Source organism: Necator americanus, chromosome V (assembly GCF_031761385.1).
Source record: "Necator americanus strain Aroian chromosome V, whole genome shotgun sequence".
Classification (NCBI taxonomy): Eukaryota; Metazoa; Nematoda; class Chromadorea; order Rhabditida; family Ancylostomatidae; genus Necator; species Necator americanus.
This window is the reverse complement of record NC_087375.1, coordinates 21,887,489-21,899,799: the sequence shown is the minus strand read 5'-3', so window position 1 is coordinate 21,899,799 and position 12,311 is coordinate 21,887,489. Positions and strand designations below refer to the sequence as shown.

Sequence of the window (12,311 nt, the reverse complement as noted above, 5' to 3'; positions counted from 1 at the left end):
CACATGGAAATTTATTTATCCTCACTAACATATAAGAGAAACTAACTTGCCTTATCAAAGCAACAACAGCTTATATAAATAACAAGTTTGGACAATGGTGAAGAGGTAGAGAGCTCGCCTATCAGGTGCATCGCGATAGTTCGGCACCTCACCGGTACAATGTTTTGCATCATTGTGGAGTATTTTCGTACACATACATACATACATACATACATACATACATACATACATACATACATACATACATACATACATACATACATACATACATACATACATACATACATACATACATACATACATACATACATACATACATACATACATACATACATACATACATACATACATACATACATACATACATACATACATACATACATACATACATACATACATACATACATACATACATACATACATACATACATACATACATACATACATACATACATACATACATACATACATACATACATACATACATACATACATACATACATACATACATACATACATACATACATACATACATACATACATACATACATACATACATACATACATACATACATACATACATACATACATACATACATACATACATACATACATACATACATACATACATACATACATACATACATACATACATACATACATACATACATACATACATACATACATACATACATACATACATACATACATACATACATACATACATACATACATACATACATACATACATACATACATACATACATACATACATACTACATACATACATACATACATACATACATACATACATACATACATACATACATACATACATACATACATACATACATACATACATACATACATACATACATACATACATACATACATACATACATACATACATACATACATACATACATACATACATACATACATACATACATACATACATACATACATACATACATACATACATACATACATACATACATATATATATATATATATATATACATGTATGTTCGTTTATAGAATAAGATGTGTGCTTTCCAAATCTGATCAGTTTGTCGATGTGTTTCTAGTCGTCAAGCAGAAATATGTAGAAGCAAAGCTACCTACATCCATTTTATTTCTTTTTAGTGTGTCTTCTTCGGCAATACACACAGATATTCGACTGACGACTAATGTGTGGCACTAGCACTATCCTTCGTTTTTCTCAGCCTCTTGTTTCCGCGCGCAATGCCTTGTGTGCTAGGTGTCACTTAGTGAGTGATTTCGTCTCACATCGGTGCTTATGTTCTGTGATAGCTGTTGTCTTTAAATTTTGGATCAGTGCTAGTTCTGTTGGAATCAGGTCTAATGTTGCATGCTGTGAAGGGAATATAAAGCTATTGCTGGAGAACTCTCCGTTGATCTTCCGCACACGAAACGAGATCGTTTTCGTCATGAAATATTAGCCATGCGCCAACGAATTCACTGTAAGGGCGAATTTCTGAAGCACATTTGGTCGATAACACTTACTAATAGGCTCGAAAGCAAAGCTACGTCACCGATACAGAAATTGGAGGACCGTGAAGTAGATTTCCGTTACTTGCAAACCAATCCACAAGTTAGGCCTGTCTCCTATGGTGGTGTATGCTTTTTGTCTTTCTTCGTTGCTCAACTCAACACCTACGGATCTTGAGCTGCCAATTGAACTACTCATAAAACCATTTCTGTCCCATAAATGAACGAGATCTAAAAATATCGTCTTTTTCCCAATTTTCATCCTTAATTCTGAGAGAGTCAGCCTTTAGCAGCCCTTAATAGAAGAGCAGAATTCTAAGAAGAGGTACTTTCTGAATCCTTTATTTAAATTCACTACAGGTAACCTATTAGTGACCGAGGTTAGGAAAATTTCTTCCTCCTTGGATCTGACAATCGCAGTGTCTTAGGCTCCTAACAATTTCTTCTGAAAATTTCTCCTTCTTGAAAAATAAAACTTTCCTGCATTTCTGACTTAAGGCAGACTCAAAACCTAACTTCGCCTAAAATTGTACAGAACACCTTAGTAAGTACTTGCCACTAATTTTACCGAGTAGCATGCAGACATATGATTTCAACTATGGAGAAGAAGTTGTCCAAACCAGCATGAGCGGGAAGTTCTAATTCGTTTAATGACAATATGTAAGGGGTGCTTTTGTCGAATCTATACAGTAAAAGTGCGAAACCTCCACAACGGTTTACCGCCTCATAGTGGCGTGGAGGTGACACTGGGCGTCGAACTGCGATGCACAGCGGAGGTTCGTCCTCCGGCAGGGTCTCTCAAGCTGAGAAGGAGTTCGACACATCCGACATCCCGACTTCTCGGAATCGGAAGCCTAGCTAAGAGTAAACCACTGCTAAGATTCACCACCGTCTTGGCAAAATGTCTCAAGGTGGCTCCCTGATCCATATAGGTTGGGCGACGACCTGTGGTGAAAGCTAAGCTCGGCATGGCTGCTTAGTTTGGGGAAAAGTCTTCTTGCCACTCCAGCATACTACATACATACTACATACTACTACTACATACACACTGGGCCCTGCCGTCTCAGACGTCGGACGGTATGGCGACCGGTGAGAGGCGATCAAATCTCAGGTTGCTCAGGACGTCATTGATTCTGGATCAAGGCGACACGCGCACGACTCGCCGTGGAGACTGTCTCAGACTGTGTACTTACAACGCGAGAACAGTTTCCACAGACGCTGGCCTGCATGCCCTTCTCGGAGCTGCAGAGCGCATCAAATTTCACGTGATTGCTCTGCAGGAGACCAAGTGCAGAAGGAGCGACGTACGACAGATGAATGACGGTACACTCGTCATTCGTGGAGAGAAGTTTCCGTCGCGAAATGTAGGCGGTGTTGGTTTTGTTGTGCACCCATCTGTCGTCCATCTCGTCGATTCTCACGAGATCCTGTCACCTCGTCTGGCCATTCTTCGGCTCCGCCCTCTGCGCCAAAAATCCATCAGTATCATCAACTGCTATTCACCAACATCAGCAGCTGATGAATCCGAATTGGACGCGTTTTACGAGGAGCTGGAGGAAGTAGTCCGCAACGAGAAGTCCTTCTACAAATTCGTTATCGGAGACTTCAACGTAAAACTAGGAAAGGCCACAGAAGAGGAATATAGGATTGGAAAATTTGGACTAGGGAACCGGAATGAAAATGGCAATCGTCTCGCCGGGCTGTTGTCTGCCGCTCGCCCCTTTCATGGGAACTCTCTTTTCATGGAAAAAGATCATCGTCGGTGGACGTGGGAATCGCCCAATGGCACGACTTGTGCGGAGATCGACCACATACTCACCAACCGGAGGTGGTGTCTACTTGACGTGTCAGTAGTACCATCCTTTTGTAGTGGTTCTGATCACCGTCTCCTTCGTGCGAAAATACGACTTAGCCACACGATGGAAAAGAACATCTGCTATCGGCAACGAAGGAGAAAAGAAGTCGTCTACGACGATTGCATACTCGAGAACTCCTTGTCCCAAGGTGACTGGCACATCGAGGAAGACCCAAACGTGGACTACGAGATGCTGCTCAGAGGATTACGAGCCTGAGCTGAACGTGCCTCGAAGCCGTGCACTACAAACTTGGATCGAATTTCGAAGAAAACCAAGGAATTGTTGGAAAGAAGAACGGCTTTGAGGCTTGATCAGAATGCATCGCACATTGAGCGGTTAGTAGCAAACACTAGCTGCAGAAAAGCGTTGCAGGAAGATCTTTTGAAGTACAGGCAGAAGAAGATTCTAGAAGCAGCACAAAGAAGAACGAGTCTAAAGAAGTGCCGCAGGGATCTCCGCGAATATAATATTCCGCTAGCAGCCTTGCTGAGCGAAGACGGGACTCGCCCGTCTTCTCGTCGTGAGATGGAAATCATTACGGAGGGGTTCTACTCGAACCTTTTCGGTTCATCAACTCCTGTGTCAAGCCCAATCATCCCCACTGGCGAAGCTCCACCACGGATTCTCCCTTCGGAAGTACGAGTCGCTATCAAGAGCATGAAACCTGGCACAGCCCCCGGACCTGATTTTATATCAGCAGCCATCCGCTTCATGTAATCTCAGCAGCGCACATGACATCCTATCTTCAGAAAGAGAGGATCCCAGACCAGTGGAAGATCTCGCGAACCGTTCTTATCCATAAGAAAGGTGACCGAGAGGACCTTCGGAACTACTGTCCGATATGCTTGCTGAGCGTGTTGTACAAAATATTTACCAAGATCATCCTCACACGCATATCTAGGACGCTGGATGAAGCCCAGCCTCAAGAACAAGCTGGATTCCGCCAGAGGTTCAGCTACTTGGACCACATCCAGACCTTGTCGAAGGTCATAGAGGTTTGCCGGGAATACCGCCTGCCCCTTGTTCTAACCTTCGTCGACTATGAGAAAGCCTTTGACAGCGAATGCAATAGAAACGAATGCAATACTGTCAGCGCTGGTCGATCAAGGTGTGGACGCGTCGTATATGAGGACATTAGCCAATTGCTACGAACGATGCACGACTAGGATACAGCTTTTCCACCGCCCTCTCACCATACTCATTGGAAAGGGGGTACGACAAGGCGATACTATATCGCAGAAGCTGTTCACGGCTGCATTGCAATGGATAATGAAATCACTATCCTGGGAAGAAAGGAGCATACGTGTTGATGGAAGATTTCTTTCGAACCTTCGTTTCGCGGACGACATCGTTCTCTTTTCGAGCAGTACCAATGAAGCAGAAACGATGCTCAACGAATTGAACGAAGCAGGGAAGAGAATAGGACTACGAATAAACAGAAAGAAGGCACAGTTCATGAAGAACGCCCACTGCGAGGACGGAGGAGTACGATTTGAAGGCTCCCAAATCGTGGAAACTCCGTCATACGTATACCGCGGACATTCTATGAACATGGAAAACGACTTGAAGGAAGAACTGAATAGAAGAATGAGAGCAGCATGGGCAGCATTCGCAGCCGTCAATGAAGCTACGGACCAACTGACGGACCATGATCTTCGTGCCCATCTGTTCGGCTCGACAATTCTTCCAGCGCCCTGTTACGCAGCGGAGACGTGGACAGACACTGCTCCCACGTCTAGAAAGTTGCTTACTACCCACAGAACCCTTGAAAGATGTCTCCTGAAGTTTAACCGGCGCACACAACACCTTGCCGGTCTTCGTAGCTCCGACTTAAGAGGAATTTCCCGTCTTCGCGACCCTGCGGAATATGTATCGAAAGCAAAACATAGATGGGCCGGTCACATCATGAGAAGAATCGACGATAGATGGACTAAAAGAACGCTAGAGTGGATACCAAAAGATGCTAAACGCCCTCGAGGGAGACCGCCAACGAGATGGGGTGACGTGTTCGCTACACGGATGGACCAGCTGAGAGCTCAGCTGGATACGGCTCAAGGACCTCGTCAACGTCACTCACGAAGCTTGAGAACATCTTGGATGACAATGGTGAGGGAACGAAACGAGTGGAAGAGATGCTGGGGCCCGCACGTCCAGTGAAGACGGGCCATCCAAGCATCTAAGTAAGTAAGCTAAGTAAAGTACGAGTGGCGTTTTGTTCTAGTAATAAGAAACTGAAGGAAGACACATGCATGTCCCACACAGTGCAGCACCGCATACTACAGCCACAGTTATTCGTCAAATGCTTTTCTTGTGATAATCGCACGACTGTAATAGGATCTTGCTGTCTCGAAAAGTGTCTTCACATCGTGCTAGCACCTAGCATTAAGCAGCTCTCTATTTTTCACGACGATCGGCACTATGTTCGTGCAGTATTTTTAAAAATAAGCACATGTGAGTTGTGCGCTTCTTTGCTCTACGACTTATATTTTCAGGAAAACAAAAAGCTTACAAGCCCTGACGAAGTCCTCCTAGGAAGGAAGATTTCTTATCCAATAACTAGTATATTAAATTGAGAAAAGTGTGTTACACATGGGCGTGTTTGGCTGTCGTGTCCGCGTTTTTGTCCACTGGAGCAACTTCTACTGAGGCGAATACAGTGATTTCATTGATTTCAACGAAATTTTAACCATACACATATACACAGCAATATTGCGATATTTTATATGTATATACCAGATATTGTGTTATTTCATCAGGTTCGACCATTGGGGTATTATGTGCCGAAGTTAATCATTGCCAGGTGAGTGCAACAGCTCCTGTATACAAATGAATTTTTTTCGTTTGTGCTTCAATTTTATCGAACGTTGAATGGATAAATAATTGTAAAGCCAAAAGAGAAATAGTTATCTCAAAGATCATTGCTTCACGAGAAAGATATTTAGGTCAGACTTTAAATTCTTTTGTTAATTTAATGCATTTAATTTCATCACTTTTGCCACCGGCTTCTACCTTCCGTGAGCGCTGAAAAGATTTTAATTTACTGTCTGTTGATTTTCGCAAGAAATCGCTCGTCTGTTGTTAACAACACTGTTTTTCCACCTCGTAGACCCTGCATAATTTTCATGAATATATTGTGTTGTTTTTCTGCTGACTTTGTTCTGGGGCGATTATCCCGCTTTCATTTCAGTTCTCGAAAGCAGTCGCGTGAACTTAACCGCAGGCTGCTTTACTACCAATCTCCTCTACAACTCGTGCAACTCAGAATTCTTTGCATAAAGCGATTACTGAAACGACCAGATGTGGGTTTTTCCCCAGTGCTCTTCTCGAGGTTGTCCACACACGTTCTGGATGTTCGAGTGGAATATCTGAGTGCTTCATTCAGTGCGTCTTGCGCTAGAATACAGAATAACATTTCTGATTGGAGGAAAGTAGCTCAGCCAAAGCTCTTTCCATGTATCGTTGCTGTTTGTTTCTCGTCCTCCTTGGATCATGCGATCAATAGAGAGGATTGGTCTTTTTTTGCAATTTCTCTGAGATTATCCTAAGAACCCTTTTTTGTTCAGAAGAACCTAAATATACGACCAATAACTAGACAATAAACTTTGTTGTGCCGAAAAATTAAGCGCGCTACTCATTTATATTGGACCTGCAATGGCAAAAAAAAGCAGAGCGCTACGAATACTTTCGAGCACACTTCACTTCTGGCACGCGAATCAGTAATGGCTGCCTTCCATTTCGTGCGCTCAAGACTGCTGTTCGGCAAATCGCGCCCTTTTCCATTTTTCATTTCTCATTTGAAAAATTTAACATAAAATTGGAATCTCTCTGCTAACCATGGAAGATTGGCGTCACCGATATTCGGATCCTTCTCAAATACATGAAGAACTCGTTGAGGAAAGCATCCTATTGTAGAATAAGGAGCATTTCTACTTGTTCTAGAATTTTTTATCTTGTATAGGATAACGTTCAGCAAACATATGCCTTTTCGACTTCTTTTTTTATTTAGTAAAAGTAACAGTACGCTGCATCTCCTCTGGATCGGAGAAAGAAAGTGCGAAAAGGGGAAACGCGCATCACCCATCATGACTACTTAAAATATATAGTTAGTGTTTGATGACTTCCAGATGACTCCACATTTAACCAGCGATCAGACTGATCATGATAGGCTAGCCAATGGGCATGGCGTGATCCTCAACTGCATATTTTTGTTTTCTATAAAACGAAACAAACTCAGCCACTCTGAGTTCAAATTGTGAGAGGTTCAGAAGTTAATGCTCTTCAAATCTGAACCACATCTTTTCGAAAAAAAAATGAATTCTTTACTTTGCTCACTTACTTAAAAATTTCGGCAATTAAGAGAGTAAACTTTTGAATAAATTCAGAAACCGAACCACCGAAAAAATACACCTTTGTTGTGAAGTTATACAAAAACGATTTTTCCGCTTATAAATAATCCAAAATAAAAGTGCCTAATTATTTATTTCATTTGCGTTGAATAAACGTTAATATTTTGAAAGCGGTTATTTCTGTTTTATGGCGTGGGGGCCTTTTGAAACTTTTTTCTTTCTTTGATGCGGACTACAGTAGGCACCATCTTCTCCCAGACGTGTGTATCTTTACGGAATGACTGCAATTACAGGAAAAAGTGTTGAATGTAGGAGTGAAATCGGCTCCGAATCTTTTATGGCCAGATAGTTGCAGTGTTGTAGGTATCGAGTTTAGACATATTCTCTGCCCGAATGTGTTCGTCTGGTGCGCAACGCGTCTTTGGCAACTTCAGCCCGTCCGCTCAGCAATTCAGGACTGCTTTACTCTTTCGAAAGTTCATCGCTCATCTGGATGAACATTTTTGATCACCAGTTTCTTTCTATCAATGAAATGTGATGAGAAAAACAGCTATTATCTTTGTTCAAATGGCCAGGTGTATGAAGTCAAAGAAGTGTACAAAAAATTTGCAATTTTTTTCTGCCTCTTCAAAATTTCCCGGAGGGAGTTGTTTACCCTCCTCGGAACTCGGTTTCCCCTCGGAACTAACTCGACTAAGGTAAACTTATGACAGCAATTTTCTTTTTCTGAGCAATTTTCATTGCCCTCGTCGAACAAGATCATTTTGATCGAATGCGGTTAGATGTGACTGCATTTGCGCTGGTGCTTTCGCACACACACACCTCATTTAAACGAATAATCACGCGTCTAATGATTTTTTCGCTCTAGGCCCTAATTAAAGTGAGCATCCGCTCTTTGCCTAGCATCCTTCGAGATGTTCCATCTAGATAGCTTTTGGGTTTTCTCGTTGAAAACATGATTTTTTTTTGGGAGTCCTGTTTTGAAAATAAAATCCTACCCTTGTGTGCCTTTCGGATAGTTGAATGAAAAAAACCGACTATGAGTATGTTGTGGACTTTTTGTTGCGAAACTTTCTGAATTTCAACTATGTGCACCTCCACTTTAAATGCAGCAAATGACAGAAGTTGAGAACATACACATCGCCTGACTTTGAACGAGTCGAAAATGTCACAGGAACTTGTTTCCTCTTTCGATGAATCAAGGCGCGTTCACGAATCCTCAGTTTTTCATGTACCTGTGCTATAGGTGGAGCTGCTGAAAAAAATCAGTACAGAGAACGTACCTCTCTTTATGAGTGTTACTTTGAATTTTTTTAGGAAGAAAAGTTCGTTGTTGTAATAATAAGTTATCTTGTTTTGACCTGCGTTTACTTCTCTAATTTCTTGCAATAACTCTCTCCACACATTCAAATAGGAGCATAGAAACGCTCCCTCTTGTCCGTAAGGATCCGTGGAGAGTCGTTTTTCCTTCAAGCTCTTTCAACCACAGCAATATTGCAGTGAAAAAGCGTTATCTGCTGGAATGCCTTCACGTATTTGAAAGAATTCCGTTCACGTCACTTTGTTGAGCAGACCATACATGAATCATTGTAATTTGATGGTAGAGAGGGACTTTTCATCAACCTAACTACCAGGCAACTTTGCGGAAGTTAATGTATAAATCGGACGTAACCATCCCGTGCTTTTTCTTTCCAGAAACTCCTTCGCTTTTCTAGACTGGCTATTGATCAGAGCAGAGTAGTTGTCTGTTTTGTTTATTCTAGCTAACCTACTTCTAATTGCTTTTCGAATTCTAGTAAACGAACAACTCTGTGGTGACTTCTCCTCACAAATCATTTACCACTTGATGCAAGAGTTAATCCTTTTTCCCACGTTATTCTCTGTACCAGTCCTGCTAAAGCCAGACTTCGAACTTCTTGTGATGCTCGCTTCGCTAGCCTTCATTGGTCAATAAAGACTTGAAAATTTGAACTAGCGGCAGTTTTTGTAAATCTCCGCCACAGGATCACATATGTTTTTGTGCTAACAACGGTTCCTTTCGCTATTTTTGACAAAGCATTGTTGAAAGTCATTCGTCATCCTTTGGCTAAAGGTGTTAGTTCTACATTTAAAGAATAATCGGACGACTTTACATCTATATTCCTTTGATAGAATGTCGACACTTCTCTCGTAGTCCTTAACAAAAATCAAGGTAGGACGAAGTGCTGACATAAAATGACGTGAATGCTAAAATAATGCTAAAATGGGTGCTCGCTGGATCCAATTTCTGAAGAAAAGTTCTAAGAAACATAGTTATGGTGAAGTATAGGGGAGTAGGGAAGCGCAGATTCGCGTGAAGCTCTATACAGGCAGTCCATCCCGTTCCATAATACTGCTTCCTGGCAAACCAATTTTACGCCGTAGGGCCTGCCTTACTGTCTTTTGTCGCTAACAGGCAAAGTTGACGTTGTGGAAATCGTCTCATCTCACTTCACTATTTTCTTGCATCCGTGCATCTAACAGACGCCGTGGAACCTCTGTCGCCCCTCGTCACTTCTTTCTGGCGAAAACGTGATGATGTATAGGAACTTAAAGACGATGAACAAATAATAAATGCTAGAGTTTGTCATACGTTTAATCTTAGTATTTTTCCACAACGACATGAAAAAGCGGAGCACTCGAAATTTTGTGTTTCTTAACCACAAAAAAGCAATAAGGAGCAACTGAACGAAGCAATAAACATAAACCACATAGCAAAATCATGCATTATAATATAGCGCAGTCGGTGGTCGGAAGTTCCGCTGTGGCTGCACGATCGATCGATGGTTCGAAACCGCCCACTTCCAACCAAATCTTTCATCGTTCAGGGGATAATTAGGCACCAGACACTGAGAGGATAAAAACATTGACCTGCTACATCGGTTAGCACTTTCAAGTCACTGCACAGGGTAGACGCGACTTCGTAAACGTCAAATGTTTGTGAATCGAAGTGAGTCAGTCTTTTCGTGGTGCTTGCTTCGCTCGCTTTTAGTGGTCGATAAAAATCCAAAGCAAGTCCACTTCCTGTAAAATTCTGCACGAGAATTAAAATAGTTTCTTTCTTAACACCGCTTCTTTCGCTCTTTTTCGAAGAGATATTGATGGAAGATTTCATCAGTGTCTCGTTGTAGACGTTTTGCCAAAAGACACCAGTATCAATTAAAGAATATTCAAACTTGCTTTCACATTTATACTCCTTCATTCCTGCTGCAATTTTAAAAGAAATTTTCGTGTTATTAAACGATGCTCTCCTTTCTCCCATCAATTTACGTATAGTAATGTGCTAGCGTGAAATGAGGAGAACTTCATCGCACTGTTGAAGATTGTTGAAGATAAGGATCCTACGTCAGATCACATAAACTGCTAGCTACTGTTTTTACTGCAGACATACAAAGGCATATATTAGTGCGGAACAAACTGAATGCAGCGCTCACAGCTCACGACATATCCTTCACTTTTTGGGAAAACAATATTAAATTACTGCGTAGTGTTGGTGCCATCAATAAACCCGCTGATTACAACTAGTGATGCCGGCACACCAAATCGAGGCTGCTAGACCCGTCTTACTGCTTTCTGGAACTTCCTTACGCGTATAAGTGTAAGGCTGATAAGAAAGTCTTCTCAGTATTATATTTTTTTAAATTTATATTCAGGACAAAATGGAAATGAATCAAGAATACAATTACAATTGACATCGTGCTTAAAGTTAATGATCATTGAATTGAAGTGATAAATTTATGGTCTTCTTCCTAAATTCGTCAGTTTGGAGAGTATTCAGACTTGATTTTACACCTACATATATTGCTTCGATTCCGTAGAAATTTGGAAACATAATTCGAAGCATGATTTTTCCTTTCTCTTTCTCCTCTGCAGTTAGAGCAGAATAATTTGCTACTGAATACTGCGTCACATTTGAAAGTATGTTGGCTTTGATAGGCTAAGTTAGTTGTTGTCATTTGTCAGTGAGGATAAATAAACTTTATGTGAATGTACACTTCCAAATTTGAAAACTGTCATGCTATATAATAAAGAGCTTATTCTGTCACGCGTGCGCGTCTGCGTCTGCGTGTGTCTCAGTCACGAAATTCCAAAACGAAGAAGGAGACGGCTACAATGGCGTCGGATTGCTGCGTGGGAACCCTAACGCGGTAAAATACGGTGATATGGGTTCTACGGCGTCGAATTCTGTTCCGGAGTCAAATAGCTATAAAATGAAGAGGGACGGCGTCGGAATGGTGTTCGAGAGCCCCAATTGTAGAATGGGTTTCTGTAACTCGTTCGCGTATCTATTTCCAAGCATATTTCCGTGATGCTGCTAACAGCCTTTCTTCAAAAAATGGAAACACACATACAAGCGGTTGCTTAGATACAGTACCAGCCAACACACGTTCACGTGGTTTGACGTAGAGTTTTATCTGCATCACTACGATGATGATTTTCACTTCATGTTAGCACATCATTCTGTACTAATAGTTGAGAGCGGAGGAAACTTCTCATACTTCAAATAATGTTTCAAAATTGTGGAGGTTTGAGAGAAAAATAGATGTAAAATTAAGTTTGATTGCTCTCCAAATATAGT

General features: G+C 41.5%; 4 protein-coding genes across 5 annotated transcripts; 3 read left to right on the top strand and 1 right to left on the bottom strand.

Annotated features, from left to right (window-relative positions):
* Nucleotides 1-2,236: 2,236 nt before the first annotated feature.
* On the bottom strand, nt 2,237-2,482 carry RB195_014803 (uncharacterized protein; the record flags this gene model as incomplete). Its single annotated transcript, XM_064205215.1, has 1 exon — nt 2,237-2,482. One exon carries the CDS (start codon nt 2,480-2,482, stop codon nt 2,237-2,239), a length of 246 nt encoding a protein of 81 aa, XP_064061096.1.
* Nucleotides 2,483-2,591: 109 nt separating this feature from the next.
* On the top strand, nt 2,592-3,584 carry RB195_014802 (uncharacterized protein; the record flags this gene model as incomplete). Its single annotated transcript, XM_064205214.1, has 1 exon — nt 2,592-3,584. One exon carries the CDS (start codon nt 2,592-2,594, stop codon nt 3,582-3,584), a length of 993 nt encoding a protein of 330 aa, XP_064061095.1.
* Nucleotides 3,585-3,684: 100 nt separating this feature from the next.
* RB195_014801 (uncharacterized protein) lies at nt 3,685-4,085 on the top strand (the record flags this gene model as incomplete). Its single annotated transcript, XM_064205213.1, has 2 exons — nt 3,685-3,703; nt 3,778-4,085. 2 exons carry the CDS (start codon nt 3,685-3,687, stop codon nt 4,083-4,085), a joined length of 327 nt encoding a protein of 108 aa, XP_064061094.1.
* A 324-nt stretch (nt 4,086-4,409) lies between these two features.
* Nucleotides 4,410-11,401, top strand: RB195_014800 (uncharacterized protein; the record flags this gene model as incomplete). 2 transcript variants are annotated; one of them, XM_064205212.1, is made up of 3 exons in its annotated part: nt 4,410-5,474; nt 6,125-6,168; nt 11,386-11,401. In XM_064205212.1, the coding sequence occupies 3 exons, from the start codon at nt 4,410-4,412 to the stop codon at nt 11,399-11,401; spliced, it is 1,125 nt and encodes a 374-aa protein (XP_064061092.1). The 2 variants fall into 2 exon arrangements, with proteins under 2 accessions (XP_064061092.1, XP_064061093.1); XM_064205211.1 differs by lacking the exons at nt 6,125-6,168; nt 11,386-11,401 and having other exon boundaries at nt 4,410-5,525.
* Between the last annotated feature and the right edge of the window lie 910 nt (nt 11,402-12,311).